Raw genomic sequence first — 15,005 nt, 5'->3', positions numbered from 1 at the left:
TTCCTTTGTTTTTGTTTTTTTTTCATTATTAAGTTTCTAGCTCTTGTGATTATGGAGAAAAGTCTGAAAATTTGATCTGAGTGCACTCTAAAGGCTCAGAAACCAGAAGACAAATAAGAATCCCAATATTAGTATTCTTTAGTATATGTCATTATTTTTATGCCCATCTCATGATTTTTTGATACTTAACTCATGCTTTTTACATATGTAGGGGTGGCAAGCCTGTAATTACTTTCCACCTCCCACCCTTACGAGTTGATTCCTCTGATAGTCATGAGATCCTGTTCAGCAAATTATTAGCAGGTTAAACTATTTTGCGAGTGCCTGTCTACACTGACTGAAATACACACACACTCTTGCTTCTGTGACCAAATATAACCCAAGTGACGGACAAGATCATGAAAAAAAAATAATTTAGTATGATGTCCCTCCTAGATCTTGCGTAATAGTGCTAAGCTGTTTTAATCGCATGAACCTATCTCATTTAGTCCAACTGTGCATCATGCCCTTGATTAGTTGTTATAGTGTACTGTCTTTGCATACATTCACGTTTTTATTATCAAGGAAATGACCGTTTTTTAATAAAGAAAGAGATCCAACAGAGCATTACGTAACCATTTAAATTCAATTACTCAGCTACATGGACGGTGTTGCCCAGATGCAAACAAGCTAGAACTTGTACATTGCTATATGGAATTGGAATTACACGGTGTAATGAAACTGATGTCAGAGAACCAGCGCCCAGCGGGATTAGCAAATTTCAGATTTTATACATTTTCAATAAATACATTCATAGGAGCAAATGGCCACTCCTGGTCCCAAAAGAGCAGAAAACCCTGGCCATCACTAAACCTCTCCAAGACTCATCCTGCCCTGTGCACAAGTGCATATAAGAAAATATTGGCTTTGCAGCACGTCTGGAGGTTAACAGGCTCAAGCAGACTAAGATTTGAGGGATCCTCATGGAGAGTGCCCTGCTAGCAGGTCCCTCTCAATTAAAACAAGGCTGTTTCAGTTCGAGAGTCTCCACTGATTCCCACTTTGGCAATATCACACAGAGAGAGAGGCAATTTCTCCCAGAGGTGACACCCAACATCTTGAATTCCACCCAAAAGCCTACAGGCATCCAGTGGTAAGTGTCTGAAAAGATCCCAAACACCACCCACCATCACCATTGAATCTGTAAAGTTAGCCCTGCAAATTCCCATCAGTGAAAGGCACAGGGAAAAAAAAAACCCAAACATTACATGAGCCAGATGGAACCTTACCTTCAGTGAAGTGTTCGAGGTTTTGTCTATGCACAAGGTTATTAAAAGAATCAGCTACAGTCGATTTCTTCCTAAACCTAATGGGGAAGAAAAACAAGTCTGGTCATTCTTAACAAGAAGGGGAATCACTGAAAAACTTATACCATTTACCTGGCTTTCCACACTGCCACAAACACACCTCCACTCCAGCTTGCACCCACGCACTGTTATCTCACCTTTTATGTTGTAAATTGCACCAGAAATCTGCTAGTCTCCTTATTATGGCCATTATCAGGCCATCAGGCCATGTATCAGGCCATTATTTTCATACAGATGTAACACCTCAAAGCAAACTTGGATGACAATGAAAACTTCAGCACTAAACATCTGCTAAAATAGGACGGATTCTGACTTGCATTGAAGATCTCCTTATTCTGTGACTAGTCCTATTGACTTCAATGGGACTACACGTGGAGTAGTTACATCGGCTTTGGGGTACTGTATTGCTGCCCATCACTGTGGTGTCTGAAACCCTTCTGTGCAAAATGGATTAGGTACTTTTCTATTGCCACAGGACTTCACAGGGTCCATTTCTTAAGCCTGGAAAGCTGTCCTTGGGATAGGGGCTTTTTGCCTGGTTGTTTGTGTGTAGCGAAAGGAGAGCTGTGTGTTGTTCTGATTATGCTGGAACTACCTTCAAACAGGAAGGTTTTGCAGTGTTCTCTAAAAGCAATCAGATTCTAGATTCATCTACTCTTCAAATGCATTCTGCAGCTTGAGCCTGTCAATGAAAAAGGCTTTTCTCCAACTCTTATGTGATTCATTCTGGGCTTTGTGACCTGTGTAGTCTCACAGAAGTGCAACTGTCATGACAATTCATAGACGGAGATATGAATCAGCTAACATGGGCCAGCCATGGGTGTTTAACTGCAGTGTAGACATACCCTAATGTAACTGAGATCTGATTAATTGATCTGGTTAGTCGTGAAGTGCTACTCATGGTGAGTAAGGATATCAGAATTTGTCTCTATTGAAGCCAACACAACCAAGAAGATTGTCCTCAAAATAAAGGGCCTCAATTCCCTAAGAAAACCCCTCAGAGAAAACGTGCTAACAGACGCCTTTCAGCATGCCTGAATTTCAATAGAAACTGAGAGCTCTGAAGACCTTGCAGAATTAGCCCAGAGGTTGCCATAATTGCCTACTAACACCTTCACATTAATCTTTCCCAAAAAGGAAGATTAGTGATGAGAGATTGTTAGTGACAAGAGAAGGTTTCATAAGCAAGAGCCTAACAATCGCTTCCAATAAGGCCCCACTGTCTCTCCCTCTGGATTTCACCATCTCAGGAGCTCACTCATTGAAAAGGCAGCCCATCGCATGAAAGTTTCCATGTATTTCCAAAAAAACACAGTAACCTATCTTGGCTAAAGCCCAAGAAGAGAAGATTTCACATTTGTTCTTGCCATGCAAACCTCTGCCAGTATTCAGGCTGACAATCTGATCTCAATCTAAGAGATCTTGGGCCATTTGAGTTATTGACCTACATTTCAACCATTAACTCACTCAGTACTTCTCCCTTGTTCCCTTCACTGAAACAACAATTGGGATTAGACACAGTGAAAATTGTGTAAATAAAGAAACTATCTGTTAATATGCAATAATTTGCTAAACTTTCAATTTATTCATTTTTCTTTTTGTAGTGAAATTTGAAATTACCCTGCAGTACCAGAATAACACCAGTAAATTACAAAAGAAAATGAATTCAAACAGAAGACCTATATTCATTCAGCTAGTTTGAAGAATACTGTTTATCAGCAGTATACTGGTCAATAACAATACTAAGTAACCCTCACAAACTCATACAAAATAAGGTAGAAAAGTCTTACTCCATGAAATAGTTTAAAAACATTTTGTGCTAATCCATGTTTCATTAATAACATAATTGGCCACATTTGGCTGTTCATTGTGGTTTGGCTTTGAATCTATAATGAATAGCTATTTGTACTTATGTTTATTACAAGGGCAGCATTTATCAGAGCTGATGAATGGAGAGACAGGCACTTAAATGAATATGGAGGTGAATAAAGTGCAGCAACAGGACACAGTTGTACATGCTGCCACCCTGTCTTCTCCTTGCATGCTGTCCACTAATAGGAGGAAATGTAAACCACATGTAGTATTGCCAACCTCAAGAGATCAAAAATCATGAGTCAGACCCCCACCCCCCAAAATCATGAGATTTTAAAAACTCCAGCTAATCATGATTTATATAGTCTGTTGCTTGACTTTTTCATTACACTCTACTTCTCTGCCAATGTGTGAGAGATCATTCCAGGTTGAAAAGCCAATCTTTAATGCTCACAAAAATGCACGCCTCTCCATCTGCTCCGATGGAGACTCCCCTTTCCCTAAGGGCTTGTGTACACTTACCAGGGGATCAATGTGCAGTGATTGATGCACTGGCGGTCAATTTAGTGGGTCTAGTGAAGATCCACTAAATTGACCACAGATCGCTCTCCTGTTGACTCCTGTACTCCACTTGCATAATGTGGACCCCGCCATAAGCAGATCTAAGCTATGTTGATTTGAGTTACGCTAATCACATAACTCAAATTGTGTAGCTAAGATCGACTTTTTCCTTTAGAGTAGACAAGGCTTAAAACAGCAATAGGAAACGGATGGCAGTTCCCCTATCTTGACTCTCTCCTGTCCTAGTTTATTTGCTTTGATAAAAAGGAGGACTGGATGGTAAATAGTTTGAGTACCATTGACCTAATTAATGCATCATGATTCACACTCAGCACACAGAACTTATATTACTTTATCAGGTTGATGAGTTACAGATATTCACATTAAAGACCTTTATATTAACTCCCGCTTTCCCAGTTTAGCTGTTGAGTAAACTCACATGTTTATAGAAAAGGAGTACTTGTGGCACCTTAGAGACTAACCAATTTATTTGAGCATAAGCTTTCGTGAGCTACAGCTCACTTCATCGGATGCAATCCGATGAAGTGAGCTGTAGCTCACGAAAGCTTATGCTCAAATAAATTGGTTAGTCTCTAAGGTGCCACAAGTCCTCCTTTTCTTTTTGCGAATACAGACTAACAGGGCTGTTACTCTGAAACCTGTTGCATGTTTATGTAGTCCTGCAATAAAAGAACAGATGACGGATTCACAAATAAGCATGAAATAACTAATCAGTGTTAGCAAATGGGCAGCTATCCAGTGAGCAGCCCCCTCAGGAGCAGAGTTATATAATCCCTTTCATTAAATATTTCAGAAAAATTAAGTATTGAAAGTATTTGTAATATTCCATAATGACAGTGTTTCTATACAAAACCTTACTGTCAGAGATCCTAGAGACCATCCCTTCATGGCCATCCACTAGGACGGCTAGGAGGGGACTCCAAGCCTTTGCTGCTGTAGATCCCCGGGATGTATTAAGCATTTGGAGCCTCAATGGAGTCCAGCCACTGCCCAAATCTTGAGGTCCCTAAGCACACTCTCAGGGCACAGACTTTCCATCTGGCACCTCCATTCTGAGCGTTGGAACCTGCTGTCCAGCCACGCTAGCCCCTCTGGGCACATCCCTGACTCCTCATTACTTAAACACACTGCTCTCCCAGAACTCTGCCCAACAGCTGGAGAGCTTCTGGTTTACAATTTAACTCCGTTAGGGGTGTGCAGTAGCTGTGCAGTCACATACATACACACACACACACACACCAACTTTAAAAAGTGCCAGGGGGTGCTCAAGCCCCACACCGCCTCTTCCCGCCCCCACACCGCCTCTTCCCGACCAGTTCCGCCCCCTCCCCTGAACGCACCGCGTCCTCGCTTCTCCCCTCTCAGCATCCTGCACGCCGTGAAACAGGTGATTGTGGTGGCTGGGAGGCACTGATACATGGGGCCTGCTGTTGGGTGGGAGGCACTAGGGAGGGAGGGAGTTGATGGGGGGCTGCCGGTGGGTGCTCAGCACCCACCATTTTTTCCCCATGGGTGCTCCAGCCCCGGAGCACCCAAGAAGTTGAAGCCTATGTGCACAGACACACACCACGTTCAATCTATCAATTTTAGGCTATTTTCTCCTTAATTATACAAAGCACAGGAGAGTACAGATCATAAAAACAATAAAACACCCTAAACACAGTGTCCCTCACTAGCTCATCTCCCTTGGGAGATCATCTGTGTTCAGTCAGTCAGGGTCTTTTATCGTATTGTCTACCCTGCTCCTGCAGCAGCCGCCCTCATCCTACTCTGGTGCAAGATAGCTCTCTCCTCCAGTTTCCATTTCCACCTGAGAGTCCCTTTATAGACTCCTGCTGGGGACATCTGCCTCTTTTGTTCTCCTCCTGGTAACTTTCCATTACTTCCAAACTCCCCTTCTGCCTTCAGATAAATGGAGGAAGGGTCTTCATCCAGCTAGAGTAAATCCTTTATGTGATGATCATTCACCATTGTCTTTGGCCTGCCTGGCAGGGACATGATACAACCCTGCTAATGTAGCATTGCTGTAGCCGTGAAGGTCCCAGGATATGAGAGAGATAAGGCGGGTGAAGTAATATCTTTTATGGGACCAATTTCTGCAGTGAGAGAGACATGCTTTTGAGCTACACAGAGCTCTTCTTCAATTCCTGGGGGATCCACATACATATAGGCTTTCCACGGCACAGTGATTTCATGATGCAATTTCATAAAATCATCCACAATTCGGAAGTGGTACAGACAGAATCCCCAGTTCCTCACACTTATATTCATCATTCATATAAGCAATGTCACAGTAAAAACAATGGGATTGGTTTAGCTTTTTGCATGAAGCAACACTTCCTTGACTCTGCCTCCATCCCGCACTTCCGTCCTGCCTCCTCCTGCTCTGGACCCACCACAATCCCCTCCCCATCCCTCTCTTCTGCTCCCAAAGTCTGCCCCTGCTCCCCCACACTCTCCCCATCCACCCTTCAGTGTCTCTGTTGCTCCTCACAGTCCCTGACTGCGTCCTGTCCAGCCCCCGACCCATAGAGTGGCAGCCATTTTGCCTATAGGCCTGGCTTCAGCTCAACTGAAAACAACAAGGGGCAGCAGCCTACTTTATATAGGGCTGCCTCACATCCACGTGCAGATAGATCGTAGGGAAGTGGCGGCCATCTTGCTGGTGTCGGCCCCACTGACAGTAATAGGAGATGGTGGCTATTTTGAATAAGGGAAAATTTGTGAGTTGGTGCCTTGCATCATGTTTTCACGAGACAGCTAAAAGCCACCCCAAAATCACTAGAGTCACGATAAAATCATGGGAGTTGGCAGTACTGCACATGTCCTTCCTTCATCTACAAATCTGTCATGACTTCTCAGAGCTTCAACTGCCCAATGTACTTCTCCATACTTACTTTTGACAGGTGGCTTGAGCTTCTTTCATTGTGTTTCCTGCATTCAGCATGTCCTGGGCATCAAAGGTCATCATGGCTTGCATTTCCAGTATGGTAGCATGTGTCAGTGCGTGATACATACTGTCCTTAGTTCTGTTTATTAAAAAAAAAAAAAAAGACATGAGTGCAGGTGACAAATTTAGCACAAGATTAATTTTCAAAAAAAGCAACACTCTAGGGGCATATTAATCTGATGGGGACTCAGGTCTAAACAAATGTGCTAGTAATCAAGCACAATATGGTACGTACAAAGGATTAATTTTTGCTGGAAAATACAAACACTCTGTATATGGCCTACATTCATATTTGTGCATCAAGTCATTCTTCTGTCTATAATTTTAATAGCTATGCTAAGATACTACAATGAAGATGCCTAAAATGTGTCAGTGGAAGTTTTGGGTGCCCAAGGGATGTAGGATTAGGCTCTGAAGTTTCTTTTGTTTTGGGATAACTGTTTTTGCATGAGTTCTCCACTGAGCACCATGATGTGTGCTGCAAGCTGAGACAATTTCCTTCTACTTTGGGAGAGTTACACAGAATAATCAAGATGATGAGTAATGTGATAACACAATTATAGCCAAAGAACATTTAACATGAAACTAACCTTACTTTCAAAACTGTTACAGACTTGGTCAAATGTCTCAGCCTTTCACTCCTATGCCTGTATTCCCACCTTTCACCCTCAATTTGTCCAACTTGAATACACTTCCCAAACCACAGACACTGTGGGATTTCACATGGCCCTTTATAAGGCATTTTTTCAATCCTTTAATTATTCTCATGTCTCTTCTCTGAACTGTCTCCAATTTTTCAACAACCTTCCTGATGTGTACAAACCCGAACTGGACACCATATTCCAGTAGCAGTCAAACCTGTACCAAATATGGAGGTAATATAATCTCTCCACAACTATTTGATATTCCCATTTATACATCAATGGATTGCATTAGCCCTTTTAGCCACAGGGTTGCACTGGGAGCTCATGTTCTTCTGATTATCCATCTTGACCCTCAAGTTTTTTTCGCCCAGAGTCCCTACTTCCCAGGAGAGAGATCCCCATTCTGTAAGTGTGGCCTCCACACTCTGTTCCTGGAGATAGGACTCTACATTTGGCTGTATTTAAACACATTTTTTGCTTGCACCTAGCTTACCAGGTGAAGCGCCTCGCTCTGTATCAATGACTTAATGTTCTTCCTTATTTACCACTCCCCAAATCTTTGTGTGATCTGCAAACTTTATCAATTTATGTTTTCTTCCAGGTCACTAATAAAAATATTAAATAGCATAGAGCCAAGAAATGATTCCTGGAGGCATCCTCAATACATACATACATTTAATGATGACTACCCATTTACAATTATATTTTGAGACCTACTGATAGGGAAAAAAACCCCAGAAAACGACCCTATAATCATGTAAAGCTACGCTGCTGTCTTTTTTCTATGCTTATCTGTCCTTTCTACTTTGTTTATGGATAGAAAGAATGTGAACTGTGTGTAACCTGCACTCCCTGCTTTTGGGGAGAGAATTCCTTATACAGATAAGCCTCCATGCTCGTACCTACCCCAGAACTTCAAACAGACTGGGTTAACCGGTTCGAACTGGAAGAGATATCACAATGTATGTTGAACCAAGCTATAAAAGCTCATCCCTGTTCTTTGTTCGGGGCTTCACCATTTTCCTCTGAAAAGGAATTGGTGAGCCCTTCAGCTGTCGTATTTGCTAGCAATAAAGTGCCTCACTTTATCAAAGAGCCAAGACTCTGTGTTTTGTTTGGCTAATACAGAAGTCCAGGGAAGGCTACCCTCCTAACCCTAGACGGGAGGGGAACCCTTTTTCCCTAACAATTTGGGGGCTCGTCCGGGATTGCCTCTTCTCCGGACCGGTGGACGGTCGGGACTCTGAATCCTTCTTGCCGGCACCTGGGTTGCTTTAACCCTGAAGGCTTCCCGTCTCGCTTCCACCCGCCGCTTCGGCGAAATAAGGCATCCCGAAGGCACTAGGGTCCGGACCTATTGGTGAACACCGGCCGGTGGGAACTTGGTGAGTTCTGAATTTTTCCTTTGTGATTGTCTAGACAACAGCCGGGGGTCCCGTCTTTGGGAAAAGATGGGGGGGGGGGGTCCAGTAGAACTGTTGATCCTTCTACGCCTCTGGGCTATATGTTAAAACATTATGATAGGGATATCAAGGCCTTACAATTGGATGGCAACAAAGCTTTGTATAAGTTTATATTTTTGTGTCAAGGTCCCTGGGTGGGAATGACGCAAGACGACCCGGAACCAGGAAATCGCTGGCCGGGGGAAGGAACATTTGAGTTACATAACATTGTTCAATTACGAAAAGTATTGTATGATTTACAACCGCGGCAACTTAAGTATTCTGATGTATGGATAAGGGAGGCCGAACGGCGCAAAAGTGCCAGTGTAACTACTAGTTTACGTGCTGAGGTAGAAAAACTTAAAGCCATGCGGCCCCCACCATACAATCCAGAATCTAGTCATGCTGACCAGAAGCAAAAAACGTCAAAGTCTATTTATCCCCAACTCCCATTGAAAGAAGCAGGGGATCCTATACCATTGGAAGAATGTAGCTGGCTATGGGGTGGGGTACCGCAGCCTGACCCTGATGCACCCACGCCCCCAACCGGGGAAAGGAGCGGTCCCACTCTCCCACTAGCTACCGATACCCCCACAATTAACGCAGAGCGGGGGGGCGATCCAGAGGCTGGCACCTCTACCAGGGGGTTGACACGTCCTGATCCGCGACACCCCAGTGATGCAACCCCTGCAAAGACCCGGTCTCATGGTTCTCTAGGCACCCCTAAGGCAAAAGTTCTTGGAGCTGCAATAGCTAGTGCAGTCCAAATGCCTATGCGACAACTGCCGAGCGGTAGGGGGGGGACACAGATGGTGTATGTCCCTTTTACCAGCACGGATCTAATGAATTGGTCATCTACTTTTCCCTCATTTCGACAGTGTCCGGAAGAATTTATTAAAAAGTTAAAGGGTATTTTTACAATGTATAATTGTAATTATGACGATGTGGAAATGATTTAAAATCAAGTGCTAAGCGAGGGTGAGAAGGAAACGGTGTATAAGAAAGCTAGAGAGACGGTACAAGGCAGGGCGGCTTATCCGCAAGAGAAACCTGAAATGGATTGGGATGTTCCAGAGACCGTTCAAGCGTGGGATAAAATGAGAAAGCGAATCTTAGAAGCATTAGAGGATATGTCTAAGCCCGTGTATGATTGGGGAAAGGTAGATGCATGTGTTCAAAAGCATGATGAGCACCCAGGGGAATTCTTCCACCGCCTTTGTAAGGTTTTGAAAAACCATGGCGGCTTAGATCCAACCTCCCCTGTAGCGAAAACACAAGTGATCGGCCAGTATGTAAAAAATTTATTACCATTCGCTCGGAAGTATGTGTGTAGTCAACCAGCTTATGAAAACAAAACGCTGGAGGAGGTGGTGGGGTTAGCAGCCCATGCCTGGAGGAATAGGAAGGAATTAGACACTAGGAGGTCCGAAAAGCTCCTTAATCTGCAGTTGCAAGGTTTCCAAGACGGCTCTCGGGGACGGGATGCAAGCCGCAGGAGGGGAGGCTTTCGGGGACGAGGCGGAAGAGGAGGCAGCTCTACCCAGGGATGGGGACCACAAGGTCAGAACTTCCAGCCACGGCCCGGGAGGGCAGGGCCAGATGAGTGCCGGCGGTGCCGACAAAAAGGACACTGGGCTGCCCAGTGCCCAAATTACCCCCTCCAGCCATCTGACCCTCTTATGCAAGCTTACCAGAGGGTACAGGAAAGGGGGGGAGAAAAAGGAAGTACTGATTGAAAGCTAGCCGCCCACAATGCTTCGTCCCCCTCGCCAGGAACCCCCTCCGCTTCTTGGACAGTGCAGTTGGATACAAACCACCCGGAGCTTCCAGTTGTGGTGGGAGGAAAAACTTATTCAATGTTAATTGACACCGGGGCAGATAGAAGTACTCTACAGGACCCCACCCTTCCTACCACTTCTGCAACCGTAAAAGCTATAGGCGTTGGTGGCACCGTGTGCGCCCTTCCTCTAACTGCGGAGCAAACGGTCCAGCTTGGCCCGTTATCAGAGGATCATAGCTTTTTAATTGCAACTTCCTGTCCTGCAAATTTATTAGGTAGAGATCTGTTATGTAAACTACGAGCAACTATAACTTGCAGCCCAGAGGGGCTATATCTCTCAGTCCCTACTTCGGTCCCTGAAGCTACGGTAATGGCATTGTTAGCCACTACACCCACCGCCCCCTTTGTCCCTGCTGAGTTATCTGATATTCCTGAAGCATTGTGGGCCTCGGCGTCCACTGAAACTGGACTTTTAAAGTCAGCAGAACCGGTGTATATCAATTACCGTACAGATATCCCTCTGCCCCGAAAAATGCAATATCCATTGCCTAAAGAGGCCGTAGAGGGCATTCGGCCAGTCCTACAACAGCTTTTAACTCAAGGAATCATTAAGGAGGCTACCAGCCCTTGCAATACACCTATTCTTCCTGTTAAGAAACCCAAGCCTGGCCCCGATGGCAAACCGGTTTACCGTTTCGTGCATGACCTCCGACTGATTAATGCTATTGTGATCCCGAGAGCTCCGGTTGTTCCCAATCCAGCAACTATTTTAACTGCTATTCCCCCAGGGGCTACTTATTTTACTGTAATTGATCTGTCTTCAGCATTTTTCAGCATCCCTGTGCACCCAGACTCACAGTTCCTATTTGCCTTTACCTTTGATGGATGTCAATACGTATGGACCCGCCTCCCTCAGGGCTACAGGGAGAGCCCTACCATCTTCAGCCAGTATTTAAAGCGAGATCTGGACTCTATTTCGTTGACTATGGGTTCTACTTTGATTCAATACGTTGATGATCTGTTATTGTGCTCTACAGCCAAGGCTACCTGTGTACAGGACACTCGAATCCTTCTTTTTGCATTGGCCGAAAAAGGTCACAAGGTGGCGCTCTCCAAGCTACAGTTTGCCCAACCCGAGGTGGAATATTTGGGGCATCGTATTTCATATGCTTCTACTGCACTTACTCAGGACAGGATTGAAAGCGTTCTGAGTATGCCAAGGCCTACCACTAAAAAGCAACTCCGCCAGTTACTGGGAGCAAGTGGCTAGTGTAGAGCCTGGATTCCGGCTTATGCGGAGTTAGTGCACCCCCTCACCGATTTGCTGCTGGATTCCGTTCCCGAACCCTTACCATGGACGACTCTACACAACAACGCCCTTACCGCCCTCAAACAAGCATTAACTTCTGCACCAGCCCTGGGCAGACCGGATTACGCAAAGCCTTTCACCTTATTTTGCCATGAACAATCTGGCACGGCGTCTGGTGTGCTAACTCAGCCCTTTGGGCCTGGCCAGCGACCAGTGGCTTATTTTTCGGTCCTTCTTGACCCAGTGGCTCAGGGTCTTCCGCCCTGTCTCCGCGCTGTTGCGGCTGCCGCTGTGTTGGTCGAGAAAGCTTCGGGGCTTACCTTGGGCCACCCTCTTCTAGTTCAAGTGCCTCATGCCGTTGCAGCACTTCTTAATCGTGGATCCACGCAGCACCTCACAGCAGCCAGACTGACCAGGTATGAATTGGCCTTGCTCGCCAATCAGGCTGTTACCCTACGCCGCTGCGAAGTCCTGAATCCTGCCACCCTTTTGCCTCTGCCTGAGGATGGGGAACCTCATAATTGCCTCCACGTGGTGGATTTGATCTCCACGCCTCGTCCTGACCTCTCTGATATTCCATTGCAGAATCCTGACCTCCAATTATTTTGTGATGGTTCCGCCTGTCGGGACGAGTTTGGGGCCTTACGAGTTGGCTATGCAATTGTTACCCTGATGGCAACGCTTGAAGCGCATGCCTTACCTACACAAAGGTCAGCGCAAGCAGCAGAACTCGTGGCGCTTGTTAGGGCCTGTCAATTAGCTGAAAACAAAACTGTGGCCATCTATACTGACTCCAAATATGCCTTTTCGGTATGCCACTCTACTGGACAACTTTGGAAGCATCGTGGGTTCCTTACCTCCAGTGGCTCTCAAATCTCCCATGTTTCTGCCCTGTTAGAGGCTATTCAACTTCCTGCAGCTGTTTCGGTTACACACTGTAAGGGCCACTCCCGCGCCTCGGACGAGGTTTCCAAGGGAAATGCTGCAGCCGATTCGGCGGCCCGTCATGCTGCCCTCTGTGGGACTCCAGCCCCTTTTCCTTTTTTGGCACCCCTGCTACTGCAACCAGTGACGCCAGCCGTTTTGCTCTCTGCCCAGCAGACGACGCCCCCGGCCGAAGTTAGCCGTTGGAAATCCATTGGATGCCACCTAAATGCGGACAACCTCTACGTCAGCCCGGACGGTCGTCCGGTTCTCCCAAGACAACTCCTCCCTCAGGTTTCCCAGGCACTCCACCTGGCCTCGCACCTGGGAAAGGGGGGATTAGTGGCTCAAATGGAGAAGTTGTTTTTTGCTCCGGGGGTCCATGCAGCTGCGAAGACCGTCACTGCACAGTGTGAATTGTGTCAACGGTACAATCACCAAGGAGCAGTCAAACCACAAGCTATGGGACATTGCAAACTGCCTGAGTACCCATTTGCTGTGGTCCAGATGGACTTCATGGACTTACCACCAGTGACAGGACTAAAACACTTGCTTGTCCTGGTTGATCTTTTTTCAGGGTGGGTTGAGGCTTTCCCCACTCGAAGGGCAGATGCAGTATCCGTAGCGAAGTGTCTCCTCAAGGAGATAGTGCCCCGCTTCGGGATAATGACTCGTTTGGAAAGTGACCAAGGCCCCCATTTCACTTCCCAAATTATTCAACACTTAGCAAAGGCCCTCGGCATAAAACAAGCCTTGCATACCCCCTATCATCCACAAAGTTCAGGAAAAGTAGAAAGGGTGAATGGGCTAATAAAAACCCAATTGGCAAAGCTATGCGAGCAGACTGGATTAAAGTGGCCTGAAGTGTTACCCATAGTGTTAACCAATCTTCGTAATACACCCCATAGGAAGCATTCGTTGACACCGTTCGAAATTCTATTTGGCCGACCCTTGCCGATTCCTCTAACCAGTGTAGACGGGTTTGCCCCAGCAAAAACTTCATTAATGGCTGGGCAAGATAAGTTGGCGGGTTATTGTCGCATGTTGCAAGATGCCTTGAGTGATGCATGGGCCAGAGTAAAAGATGCCCAACCTTTACCGCTTGATACTTGTGCGCACTCTCTTTTTCCAGGAGACTTTGTCTGTGTTAAAATCCATCGAAGGAAGCATTGCCTGGAACCAAGGTGGTCGGCCCCGGCCCAAGTCCTTCTGACTACTCCAACTGCAGTGAAGGTCGAGGGCATCGATAGATGGGTGCACTGCAGCCACTGTAAAAAGGTTCCTGCTCCAACATCCCCAACGACTCCCATCACGACCGCCGCTTCTACATGAACTGGGTACCGGTCAATCAGCGGAATCAGAAGCAGTTACAGAACTCTGGAGTATTAGTATACTGTTACAAATATTGTATTAATATTATTTTCTTAGAGTTGTTAGTAGCTGGTAGTGTTTATAATGTATGTATGGCTATGGGCGTTAACCTGGACCTCTGCCCTGGGGGGTTGGGATAAAAATACGTTTCTACAATTAGCCCAAAATTTAACCAACGCATGGAATGTTAGTGACTGTTGGGTGTGTTCCCACTTCTCTTCCCATTCACTGCAAGGGTTCCCCATTTTGCCGGTTCCAGCACTCCTCAATTCTTGGCAAAATGGTTTGGCGTGGTACGGCCAAAAGGGAAAAAGGGGAAGGGGACCCATAGATTTTAGGACCTGGATCCCGAACCATCGCCCAGACTTGCTCGTTAAGGCCCCCTTGTGCGTAGAAAAAAGGTCGCTACGCACCCGAGGCAAAACTACTCTGGGAAAATACCCGAAAACCCACTGTGAGAAAATTCTAATTTTGGGAAACAATGCAAGTACTACTCTTTTGCTGTATCCCAATGGTACTGAGGTAGCCAACTATGCCCGTGCTGGAGGCTATGTGGGGTACATTCTCAGAGAAAATGCGACTCAATTTGCCGGCCTTACATTATGGAAATGGGGGGGAATAGGACCCAATCCTGATGATGCTGCATCCCTGGTGGGACGATTGCAGGAAGTATCTCAGAACTCAGGGGGCAATAAAGGCAACTATAGCATAGTATTAGGAGATCATCACTTATGGTGGGTATGTGGCACTTGGGCAGGAAAGACCTTGCCCCCAAAGTGGTTGGGAAGATGCACGGTGGCCTTTGCCTGGCCAGGAGGGATGCATCGTAGAGACTTAATAGAAAT

The 15,005-nt window shown here is 45.9% G+C and overlaps 1 protein-coding gene across 3 annotated transcripts in view; it reads right to left on the bottom strand.

Annotated features, from left to right (window-relative positions):
* Positions 1 to 15,005, bottom strand: part of TTC39A (tetratricopeptide repeat domain 39A) — a 90,069-nt gene that overhangs the window by 41,369 nt on the left and 33,695 nt on the right. For all 3 annotated transcript variants that reach the window (XM_075131857.1, XM_075131856.1, XM_048860214.2), the window contains exons 3-4: positions 6,638 to 6,769; positions 1,269 to 1,345 (exon numbers count right to left, since the gene is read on the bottom strand). In XM_075131857.1, coding sequence (XP_074987958.1) covers positions 1,269 to 1,345; positions 6,638 to 6,769 — 209 coding nt within the window. The remainder of the gene's footprint in view (positions 1 to 1,268; positions 1,346 to 6,637; positions 6,770 to 15,005) is intronic.

This window comes from Caretta caretta, chromosome 8 (genome assembly GCF_965140235.1).
Source record: "Caretta caretta isolate rCarCar2 chromosome 8, rCarCar1.hap1, whole genome shotgun sequence".
In the NCBI taxonomy this organism is placed as follows: Eukaryota; Metazoa; Chordata; order Testudines; family Cheloniidae; genus Caretta; species Caretta caretta.
The sequence above is the reverse complement of the archived record's forward strand: the minus strand, read 5'-3'. Positions and strand labels throughout refer to the sequence as shown.